The 12,472-nt window shown below is 38.5% G+C and overlaps 1 protein-coding gene across 3 annotated transcripts in view; it reads left to right on the forward strand.

Moving 5' to 3' along the window:
- Positions 1 to 12,472, forward strand: part of ADK (adenosine kinase) — a 594,334-nt gene that overhangs the window by 68,224 nt on the left and 513,638 nt on the right. For all 3 annotated transcript variants that reach the window (XM_037055967.1, XM_037055969.1, XM_037055968.1), the window contains exon 3: positions 12,263 to 12,316. In XM_037055967.1, coding sequence (XP_036911862.1) covers positions 12,263 to 12,316 — 54 coding nt within the window. The remainder of the gene's footprint in view (positions 1 to 12,262; positions 12,317 to 12,472) is intronic.

The following is a 12,472-nucleotide window of genomic DNA, read 5'->3' on the forward strand; positions in this document are numbered from 1 at the left end:
TTAGGTGTCACCAGGGCGGGGCAACCTCCTGTCATTGGGTTGTGACCCCGTATGTGGGGGGGGTCCGAGAGGGAACAGTGGCACTTGCTCAGCTCTCTGCAAGATTTCAGTCCCTTCTGCTGCTTCCCCCAAGCAAGCTGGACCCTTCTGGTGCTGGTTCCTGGGTGGGTGGTCTTGTGTATGTTCTAGGATCCTGTGGGTCTCTCCAAAGAACTCTCCTGTGAGGCTGGGAGTCTCTCCTGGCACCTCATCCCCCACAGGTGTTTTCAGTCACTGGTTTGAGGCTTTATCTCCTGTTGCTGGGACCCTGTTGCACAGTCTGTCCCACTCCCCAGTTTCACCTGGTTTATCTTTGATTGCTTTATAGCTCAGGCAGGGTGCCCTAGGCAAAACACAGGTGGGGGCTGATCTTGGCCTTTACCACACAGGAAACACCAGGGCCAGCACACCCAGGGGACAGCTACAGACCATGTCAGAGTACAACCACACTGCCCTCTGCACAACTGATTTTCCACAAAGGGCAGAGGTTGGTGGTCAGTGGTAACAAACAGTCCTTGTAGTTGACTGACCTGGATCAATCCCTGCCATTGGTCTGCCGATAGCAACCAAAGCTCAATTACAAGAGGAGGGTGTACTGAGTCCACATGAAGGGTACACCTTGAATACCCAGCTTAGGTGATGGGAAGACTGTGCCACTGGGCCCTATAGGACATTTACTATAAAGCCATACTATCAAGACACAAAGTCCAAGCAGCTCTTATCTAATACATAGAAACAAACCCAGGAAGGCTGCCAAATTGAGGAGACAAAGAAACATGGCCCAAATGAAAGGACAGATCAAAACTTTAGAAAGATAGCTAAATGAAATGGAGATAAGCAGTCTAACAGATGCAAAGTTCAAAACACTGTTTATAAGGATGTTCAAGGAACTTAGTGAGGACCTGAAAAGCATTAAAAAAGATCCAGTAGGAAACAAAGGACACACTAATTGAAACAAAGAACAATTCACAGGGAAACAGCAGTAGAGTGGATGAAGCCAAGAATCAAATCAATGATGTGGAATATAAGGAAGCAAAAAATAACCAATCAGAACAAGAAGAAAAAAGAATACAAAAAATGAGGATAGCATAAGCAGCCTCTGAGACAATTTTAAGAGGTCCAACATTTACATCATGGGGGGGTACAAAAAGGAGAAGATAAAGAGTAAGAAATTGGAAATCTATTTGAAAAAATAATGAAAGAAAACTTCCCTGATTTGGTGAAGGAAACAGATGGAAATAGACATGCAAGTCGAGGAAGTACAGAGAGTCCCAAACAAGATGTATGCAAATAGATCCACTCTAAGGTACACTATAATTAAAATGCCAAAGGTCTCAACAAAGAGAGAATACTAAAAGCAGCAAGAGAAAAAATGTTAGTTACCTGTAGGGAGTTCCCATAAGAGTGTCAGCTGATTTCTCATAAGAAATCATTCTAGAAAAGTTTGACAAGAAATATTCAAAGTCATGAAAAGCAGGGTCCTATAGCCAAGATTGCTCTGCCCAGCAAACCTGTCTTGGGTTTAGAATGTAAGGGCAGATAAAGTGCTTCCAAGATAAGAAAAAAAATGAAAGGAGTTCATTATCACAAAACCATTATTATATGAAATATGAAATATAATAATGAAATAGTGGGACTTTTTTAAGAAAAGGAAGATCAAAGCTATGAATTATAAAGTGGCAAAAATACATATCTATCAACAATTGAATCTTACAAACATGCCAAGCGAACAAGAAGAGAGACAGAGTCATGGATACTGAGAACATTTTGATGGTTGCCAGATGGGGTAGGGGTTGTTGGAGAATAGATGAAGAGGTGAAGGGATTAAGAAGTACAAATAGATCGGTACAGAATAATCATGGGGATGTAAAGTAAGTATAGGAAATGAAGTAGCCAAAGAACTTACATGCATGACCCATGGACATGAACATGGTGGGAGAATTGCCTGAGGACGTTGAGGGTACTGGGTTGAGGAGGGCAGAGGCAGAAAAATTAGAACAACTGTAATAGTATAATCAATAAAATATAATTAAAAATATAATTAATAGCCCTGGGTGGTGTAGCTCAGAGGAGTGAGCATAGGCTTGTGAACCAAAGGGTTGCTGGTTGGATTCCCAGTCAGGGCACTTGCCTGAGTTGTGGGCCAGGTCCTCAGTTTGGGGCACGTGAGAGGCAACTACACATTGATGTTTCTCTCCCTCTCTTCTTCCTTTCCCCTCTCTCTAAAAATAAATAAGTAAAATCTTTAAGAAAAAATACTTTTAAATGATTTAAAAAATAAAATTAATAAATAAAAGTTAAAAATGGAAATAAATGGTAGGTGATATATTAAGTGGGCCAATTCTCTTGATATGGTCCAAGAGGAAAGCAGTGACATATCACACTTAGCACATTTTAAAAAAATTCTGTAGTGAAAATATGTGGCTAGTCATTTGGAATAATTATCAACTTAAAATAAAAGCATAAGGAAAAAAGTTAGAATACAAAGAGTATAATTTTTGTAGATTTAAATCCAGTTTATTTTTTCTCCTTCAGCTTTCTCTAATTAAGTTTTAATCCTCATCTAGTTTACTAATGAAAATTTAAAATATTACTTTCATAATCCATGTACTTTTGCTATTATTTTCTTTCTAACCCTGTGGTTTACTCTTAATCTGTTTCTTTATAAACCTCTTAAATTTCAATTTTAGTAGGAAACATTGTTATGGTGATTAACATTTTGCCCTCCCTTTTCTTCCTCCCAAGAATGTTTTAATCAGTCTTTAGTTTTTAATTGCAAGAGCCAATCAAATATGTTTAAACTTGTACTACCATACATGCACTAACTATCTGATTGATTCTACCAATTCTATAAAAGTTTGCAGGATACTGTTTTGATCCTTTGGATTATGTGGTAATGTTTGTAGATTTTTAGGAATTTTACTTGTTATATCTCTGGAGGCAATCTTAGTTGCAGGTATTTGTGAAATAATTTATTTTCACCCTGTTGTGTAGCAAGTTCTGGTTTGGCATTAACTACATGTGTGACTTTGGACCTTGAGAGCTTGTTTGGAGGTTCTAGCAGGGGAGTGCAGCTATTTGTATGCCCTTGACCGAAGACTGGTCCTCTCCTCTAGTTGGGAAGGTTGTCCTCTTCCACTGAGCACACAGCTTCGGGAGGGACAGACATGGATTGGAGAGGGAGGAAGGGGACACTCGCCTAGCCAGCCAGGTCAGCTGAATCAACCTGGTGATCAATGGGGTGACAGATGTTACAGTCAGATTGCCGTCACTTCCTACATGTGTGACTTTGGGTAGGCAGTGCTTTCCAACATTTTTGGGCACCAGGGACCAGTTTTGTGAAAGACAGTTTTTTCACACACCAGGGCAATGGGATGGTTTTGGGATGATTCAAAAAGTGCAGCCCTGGCTGGTGTAGCTCAGTGGATTGAACATGGGCCTGCGAACCAGAGGATCGCGGTTCGATTCCCAGTCAGGGCACATGCCTGGGTTGCAGGCCAGTTCCCAGCAGGGGATGCATGAGAGGCAACCATACATTGATATTTCTCTCCCTCTTTCCTTCCCTTCCCCTCTAAAAATAAATAAATATGACTTTAGTGCAGGCTGTATGGGAATTTGAAGTTGTCTCAAACATACTTTTAAGGCAGTTGTCATTTGCGATCTCAGACAGTTGGTCCTCTTCCAGCACAGACAAAGTCAGTCCACCTGGCTTATTCACAGATGGGTTGCGGATCCATTCCTTCCCAGTTCGGGAGTGTTTGTGGTTGGGGAGTCATGCTCAGACTCTTTTGAAAGCAGAGATAGGTGCTCATGCACCAGCTGGGAGAAAGAAGGCCCTGGCTCAGACTCTTTCAAAATCTCTGCTGATGTTTGAAGCATGTCAGAAATCTCAGTGTTCACCCATTGCCCCCGTAAGTCCAGTTTGGCTTTGAATGTAGCCACTTGAACACCTATCTGCCAACTTGAACACAGTTGTCATTCTCCCCTGAAGTGACAGACTGAGTTTGTTGAGCAGGTTAAATATGTCACACAAATAAGCAAATTTTGCGACCCACTCTGTGTCACTGAAATGTGCTACCAGTGGTGACTGTTTTTCTAAGAGAAATGTGTGGACAGTTCTCTTATCTCAAAAACTGGCCAGTGATCTACCTTTGGAATGCCATCTCATCTCTGTGTATAAGAGAAGATGTGTGTGGTCTGTGTGTATCTCATCACAGAGGTGTACCAAGAGCTGTCAGTTAAAGGCCTGGACTTTAATGTGGTTGATAATTTTAATCACATCCTGTAAAATGTTGTTAAGTTCAGATGACATTTTTCAGCTAGTTTTTTTGCTAGCCCGCACAGTGCATAGACTCACATTCAGAAGCCAACTCTTTGACCTGAGTAGTGAAACCAGAAAGTGGTCCAGTCACGGCACCATTCCATCCATGCATACTGACACAAAATGACCAATTCAGTTTTCCTGATTTGTAAGCACTCGAGACTTGAATAGTTCTGCAGCTGTGGTGTTGGTTGGCAACAAAAGTGCCCAACACACATCCTTATGCACAACCCCCTGAAAATACATCACACAAAAATGAGCATTGTTGCCTCGTTGTCAATATCGGTAGACTGGTCAACCTGGATTGCGTACCACGGTGACGCATTAATCCTCACTAACAGTTGTGCCTCATTATCCTCTGCTGTTTCATCAGTTCTTCTAGTTATGGTGTTGGCCAAAAGGGGAACACTTGACACCTTTTGAACTGCAGCTTATCCTAAGAGTTCATGACAAATATATGTAGCAGCAGTAGTAAAATACTCCTCGTCAGTAGTAAAGGCCTTCTTAGCTCTAGCAATGCAGTTAGTAAGTAAGAATGATGCTCTTAGCACAGACACATTTGATGAAGTGATGGCCTTTAATAATTGCTTCTTTCTTTGTGTTCGCATTTTTTTCTTTTGAAAAACTCCAAAGGCTTGTCTTTTAATACCGGGTGCTTGACAAAGCAGTCTTGAAGGCTTCATGGCTTCATTGGATAGCTGGTTGCCACATATTGTACAAAGTGGACTTGGAGAATGTGAATCACCTGTTGCAGCAAACCTGTAATTTAAGTAGGACTGTGGGTATTTTCTTTAAGTGCAGCTTGCTTTTTGTTTGCAGTTTTAGAGTCTTCCTCTGTCTCATCATTGGGTCTTTCCCCCTGTTTAAAGGAGGCTCTCTAGCAATGTTTGCTTTTTACTCATTTTGGCTAGGGTTAGCATGTGGGCTTACCAAAACTGTGACTGAGACAAGTGCGTAGTGCAGGAAAGCGACGCAGACAGAAGTGGTAAATAAGATAATGGGCGGGCCACACATGGACTGAAATAGGTGTCCAATTCTGACTTACAGCCTGCCACCGATGTAGCTGTACAATTGAAATACATCAACTCACCTGCCACTATAGAGCCTGCCACCAGATGCAGCGTAATTGTCACTTGCCACTCACTGATAGGGTTTTGATATGAATCCACAAGCAGTTGACTTATTGTAGTCACAATAAGTGCAGTCACACCTTTCTGTGCAGTCACACCTCTCTGGTAATGATGATCTGTGTGTGCAGCCGCTCCCCAGCACTAGCATCACCGCCTCAGCTCCACCTCAGATCACCAGGCATTAGATCCTCATAAGGAGCACACAACCTAGATCCCTCAGGGCTCAGTTCAGAGTAGGGTTCGTGTTCCTGTGAGAACCTAATGCCCTGCTGATCTGATGGAGGAAGAGCTCAGGTGGTAGTGCCAGCAGTGGGGAGCAGCTGTAAATACAGATGAAGCTTAGCTCCCTTGCTGCTGCTCACCTCCTGCTGCGTGGGCAGGTTCCTAGCAGACCAGGGACCCATAGCATCTGGTTGCCCCGGGGGGTTGGGGACCGCTGGGGTAGGGCTGGTTCCGGAGGTCACCATCTCTTCAAGGATCTTCAGCCTGAAATTCTGTTATGCTGATTTTCAGGGAGAAACACATTTGAATAAATGTTTGTTTCGGTCTCTTATAAAAGGCCCACACTTTACTTTATTATACTACTACTGTTCTTGCCTATCATAATAGTTACCTATAATGTATGAATATATTTTATTTATATGTTCTAATAGTAAATGATTAACCTGAATAACAATAGCATTTTCCCATTGCCCATGGTGGGAATGCCATTACTGGATTCTCTACTTTTTGCTTTAAGCGTGTCATCCATAAACAGCTCAGACAGGATTGGGGACAGTAGTCCTCTTTGTCCTCTCCTCTTTCCTCCTCTCTACTGCTCTCTCTTCCTCTCCCTCACTTTTCTTTCCTCTTCTTCCTATATAACTTGTCACCTGTTGCTGTCAATGTTTATTCAATAACATTTAAATTAAAAATTTTAAGTTTTTAGCCCTGGCTGGTGTAGCTCAGTGGATTGAGTGCGGGCCTGCGAACCAGAGGATCGCGGTTCGATTCCCAGTCAGGGCACATGCCTGGGTTGCAGGCCGGTTCCCTGCAGGCCAACTCCCAGCAGGGGATGCACGAAAGGCAACCATACATTGATGTTTCTCTCCCTCTCCTTCCCCTCTAAAGATAAATAAATAAATAAATAAAATCTTTAAAAATAAAATGCTTCTTTTAAAAAATAAAAAAAAAATTTTAAGTTTTTATACAAGAGAAGATTTGAACTAATCTTTGAAGACTTTCATGTTCATTGGTTGAAAAGTTTAAGTGAAAACTATATGCAGATGAATATCATAATCACATTCTAAAGTATTACATTTTTAATATATTTTCCTAATTTCAAAAATAATATGCTTATTATTTACAGTTTTTAAAAGTACAAAGAAGAAAATAAAAATCCTGTAATGTTATATGTAATATTTTTACATATATATTTCCAGTTCTTTCTAGGAGTGTTTTGGGATTTTTTTAAAACTTAATATCGAACCATTTTCCCATGGTTTTACTATAATTTATTGATGCAGTCTGCTACTTTTTGTGTGGTGTGATTGTTAACAATTAAAAAATGTTTTTAAAATTTATTTTTAGAGAGGGGAAGGGAGTGAGAAAAAGAGGGAGAGAAACATCAATGTGTGGTGGCCTTTTGCGCGTCCCCTACTGGGAACCTGACTTGGTTCCCAAATGTATTATCTCATTTGATCCACATAGCAACACTGTGACATAGGTAGTTTGTCTTCCTTAGAGACATTAAATGGCTTGTCCACTTCAAAGAGTGGCAGAATCCGGACAATAACAAAGGTCTCAGACTTTCAATCGTATGGCCTTTCACTCACTGAAGAAATTTTCTTTGTGGTGGTTAGCTACAGGATTAGAGAGGGCCTTTCCCGGTGCTATCTACTGCCTCCTCATCTTCTGACGTGGAGTGTGTGTGTTTCCCCTCTGGTAAATTCAGTCAGAAAGAAGTTTGAGAACTAACACTATACCTTTTTGCTGTCTCTCTTCTTTTAGGGACTATGTTCATGTTTGAATCTAAGAAGTGGATATAAAAGCAGAACATCTATCTAATCATGTCTTTAGGAAACCAAACCCAGCTTAAAAATAGGGCGTGCTTTGTTTCCATTTGAGAAAGACATGGTAGACAACTGAGGTATAGCTCTCTACTTTCTACTAAGTTGAATTTTCTTCTTGAAGTTTATTAACATAAAACATGGAATGTTCACAAAGTAAGTTAAATGCAGTAAAGAGATTCAAACTGCTCTGTATCTTCCATTCTGCCAACAGCAGTTAAGGTTGGCAGAACAGGACATACTAAATGAAAACGAGAACTATTTATAATTACAAACTGCACATTTAAACACTTAATTATATGTTTCAGTGAAAAATATCTCTATTTCATTGGTAAGGATTATGGTTCTGATGGTATATTTACTTTAAATTTATAATTATAATTTATGGTTTGCCTATTTTAAAATGAACTTCAAGCAGTTTGTTATGAACGTAATCATTGCAATTGTAGGTGTGTACTATTTCTGTACATTAAAAAAATGTAAAGTTTTTATTCCCTTACAAATAACCATCTATAAACATGGAGTTTGGTTGTAGTTTATGAGTTTTGGAAAGGTATTTACATTGCCTGGAGGAACAAATTGCCTCTGTAATAGTGCCTTTTTTCTAATTTGCTAACTAAATCAGTGTTCCATTTTCAAAATTAAAATGTTATTCTTTTAGGCAGCAAGATAGCTAATTGACAACTATAGGTTACCGTAGTGGCATTTCATATAGTAGGCATTTATAAGGGAGAGTTATATGAAAAATACAGATCTGGCTGGAAGTTTATGAATAAAGAAATATACACATAAATTTGTATATCTGTATATTTATAGACATATATAAATAAACAAATAAACATACACATAGGCATGTGTCAAGAATCTGGCCTTGCCCAACGAGGGGTCTGGTTTTGCCCTTGGATTCTGGGAGGTAGTCTATATTATACATGTAGAGGTGTCTTTTGTTTAGGACAGGGGTTGGCCACACCCAATAATGTGACCAATTACGTGATTTAGGGTAAGGCTCTAGGTTATGTGGTATCAGTTGACCTGGAGACCTATTAAACCACATAAGCAGTCAATTGATCAACCATTTCTGTGTAAGGAAGCTTCAGTGAAGAAAGAATAACTCTGGACACTGAAGCTCTGTGAGCTTGCCTGGCTGGCCATACTCGACCATATTATTCTGTATCACCAGAGTGCCATGTTGGTGCCAAAGGAGAATGCATCCTGGAAGCTTTGCATTTGGAATTGTCCCCCACACTGCCCTGTATGTCTCTTCCATTGGCTGATTTTGATTTGTATCCTTTCCTTGTAATCTGTAACCATGTAATCTGTATGATAGCTTTCAGTGAGTTCTGGGAGCCCTTGCAGTGAATTATTGAACCTGAGGGTGGTTTGGGGCACCCTGTGAACTTGCAGGGGATGTCACAAGTGGGAACAGTCTTGAGTACTGTATCCTCAAACCTTGCAGTTTTATGTGTAGGCTAGATTTCTGTGTGTGCAAGACTCAAGATAGAGATAAGAAAGATAAATTTGAGAAAAACCTAATAAAGATGAAGAATAAAGGTAATTGAGATCTGATAGAAGGCTACCTACCTGGTTTGGGGTGGGGAAAATTAGATCAGAGAAAGGAATACTAGAGGAACAGTGATTTTGAGGCCTGTTTGAGACTGGAGAATTTACTTGCTTAGAGCATAGTTCAAAATTGATCTTGTAAACTCATTGTTGAGGACCTGGAGATGTACTCTGTGAATTAGGAGAGTAAAATATTCCTTTTGGTAATTTGATCAAAATCAGGCTATACTTGCCTGCGTCTTGCCTCTATGGACCTTTTATTCAGGCCTCTTTTACTATTTCCTTAAATTCTTATCCTGAAACTTTAAATGGGAAGGTTGTTTATAGGGAAGGAGAAATGAAGAGAGATGTTAATGGGGGAATAGAAAGTTGGGGAGCAGATAAAAGCTGTCCTTTTCTTGTCTGTCTTAGGAAGGAGTCTGACTACTTCCTCTTTTGTATGAACAGTATATATTGCACTTTTTTGTAGCACTTACCATACAGTGAACAGTTATTTTGTTCTGTTTGCTTGCTGAATTGTGAGGTCTTTAAGCAAGATGTTTGTTATTTCTCTATTACTAGCCAGCTAGAGTAAGAAGGAAAGTAACTCTGAGCAAGTTCCTATTGTGTATGTACCAAAGTCTTTGCTAAAATATATACAGATGTCGACAAATCCACTGGTTTGAAACTTTTTAACTTACACAGAAATGTTTTGATAAAGAAGTACTTTCTCTGGGGAGGGATGGGCGAGTGGGCTGGGCTGGGAGTAAAAGACCGAAAACTGTACTTGAGCAACAATTAAAATAAAATAAGAAGTACTTTCTCATTCATTAAGTTAATGAGCTTTTATGGTAGTATTAAATAAAACTTAAAAATCCATTCTTTTAGTGGACTTTAACATAGCGGTTTGATAACTATCATCATCCATTCCTAAAAATTCACGAACACGCTCTTTTTTAACATTTAAAAATTTTATATTCTTTTTTTGTTTAAATTTGTATTTCTGTTACGCTTTTCCTCACCAGTCTTTAAGTAATGTTTTTTTATGCAGCAATTATATTTTACATGTACTATATTATGAAAGTAATATACTTTATTTACTAAAGCCCTTCATGCATATTGATCACCCCATCATATGTCTCTTCCATAAAATATATATGTAAATTGAATTAAAAAATATTTCCCAGTCATGAGATTATAATTAGCATATAGTTAGTACAACAACATAAATATGTTAAAATGATGTTAAATAATTATGAAACAGAAGAAAATGAAGTTAAATGTGTCTTGTGATAACATGGGTGAAACTAGTTTTTAACTGTTTCTGATTCATCTTTTTGTGGGTAAATAATACACATTGTGCAGTAAGACAAGTTCTGCATCATCCTATTTCCCTTTTTTCGTCAGAGATGCAAGTGCTGAGAAGAAGTTCACATAATTAATTGGATGGTAATAGACAGATGGTTGTTTTAGTTTTGTCACTCAATTATTTGAACTTCTCTGTCATCAAACATTATTTTGATTTACCTCTCAGTGTTAATTTAATTAGGCCTCTCTTTAAGTTTGTTGGAAACGAAGAATTAGAAACCACCTGACCTGGGCATTTATTAGAGTCACTAGAGATGTGAATTCCGGGAAGTATACCAAAAAAGGTGTTATTAAATAACTAGTAATTATATCTATTAGTGTTTTTCTTATAGGCAGTATGTTTATCTTAACATTTCAGGAGATGATGGTAAAAGTAAAATGTTGTTAATTTCAATATGCCTTTCTGAAAAGGATTTTTTTTTGATAAAATATCTTTATCAAGTACCTTAAATGTCTTTTAGTCAAAGCCATTCATTTTAAGGCCGTCTGCCATAGAACCTTAATGGCAAAACTGTTCTTCATTGCCAAACCAGTCAGATTAATTTTCATGGTGGAAAAGGCCTGGTCTCATTTTTAATTCAAATAAATGGCTTTGGTTTGTGTTTCTATGACAGCCATCTTTTGGTATTTAATCTTCAGTAGGTAGATGGAAGGGCAAGGAGCCTTGTTTTAAGTTTGTTTACCAGAGGAAATAAGTTGATATTGTCTTCATTTTTTCTTATTAGAAACTGACTTACCTTTGTTTCACAGGATTTTTTCTGAAAAGTAGTATGTTCTTTAGTGGTGAACAAGAGATAAACTTTCAAAATGAAAGCTGCAGTCAGCCTCTGCCCCATGTCTGTATATGTCTGCAAATAGAACACCCTATCACAGTTCCCTATTTATAATTTCTGGCTTCATTACTTATAGAAATAATGTATAAAACAGGAAGCCCTGTAGTCAGTTTGTGGTATTAAAGAAGGCTTTGCAGACAAAATATGAATCATTCCTTGTTTTGTACATCAGCGATTTTCATACACACTGGGTAGTGCGATACAGTTTTATTCAGGATGGGTGGTAAATAACACCATTCTCTTTATAAAGCAGGTAAAGGCACTTGTGAAAGGGGAGGCAAGAAAGGAAAACCTACATGGTTGCTCTACTTGGACCTCTGATCTGTTGTCAGGTAGATTAGTTTTAGGAATGGGTTGAATCCAAGTGGAAATTGAAGACTTGGGAATTACTGTCCATTTTTTAAAATCTATTTCAGCAATGTACTCCTTAGAAATTCTTTTAACTTCAGCAATAATTTGAAAGATCCCTATTCTAAAATTTATAACAACTGATAATTTATAGATAAGGAATGGACTTAAAAGGGGTGAAATAATTGCCTATGGTTGTTAAACCAGTAAATGGTCCGATAGTCAGGAACTTCAAAGCTTATTTGTTCTCTTAAGTCACACTACCCAGTACATGGTCTGGTGCACAGCAGACATTTACTATGTGTTTAGTGAATGGGATAACAGCCCATTTTTACTCTTAAGTACTTACCATTAGAGTAGTTTCTTGAATTTTGGCCTGCTAGATAAGTAACATTACAGATGAGTCACCATAGAAAAATACTGAGGATATCTTGTGCTGTCAAAGAATGGTCAAGTTGATCAATTATTGGGGTCTTGGGTGTGGAAGTGATAAGAACTGCAAAGAACTTGGGCGTTTTTTATAAACAGTGTGGTAGTGCTCGATGGGTGTCAACTGTTGATACTATAGTCAGATGTCCATGAGTCAAACATACTTGTATGTATGTGTGACCAGTATGTTTTTGTTCTGTGTTACAGGTATTCTCTTAAAGCAAATGACCAAATCTTGGCTGAGGACAAGCACAAGGAACTGTAAGTGCATTAAACCAGAGATCGTAACATAGGTTACCCTGTCTTTGGAGTAGATGTATATGAATAATCTGACTTTTAGGATCATATGGGATATAAAGACATAACACTATGACCTTAATCCTAGTAGAATTAGGATATTTATACCCTATAAGTTTC

The sequence above is a fragment of the Sturnira hondurensis genome, unplaced genomic scaffold (genome assembly GCF_014824575.4).
Source record: "Sturnira hondurensis isolate 20B ecotype Veracruz unplaced genomic scaffold, ASM1482457v3 Scaffold0008761, whole genome shotgun sequence".
Lineage (NCBI taxonomy): Eukaryota > Metazoa > Chordata > Mammalia > Chiroptera > Phyllostomidae > Sturnira > Sturnira hondurensis.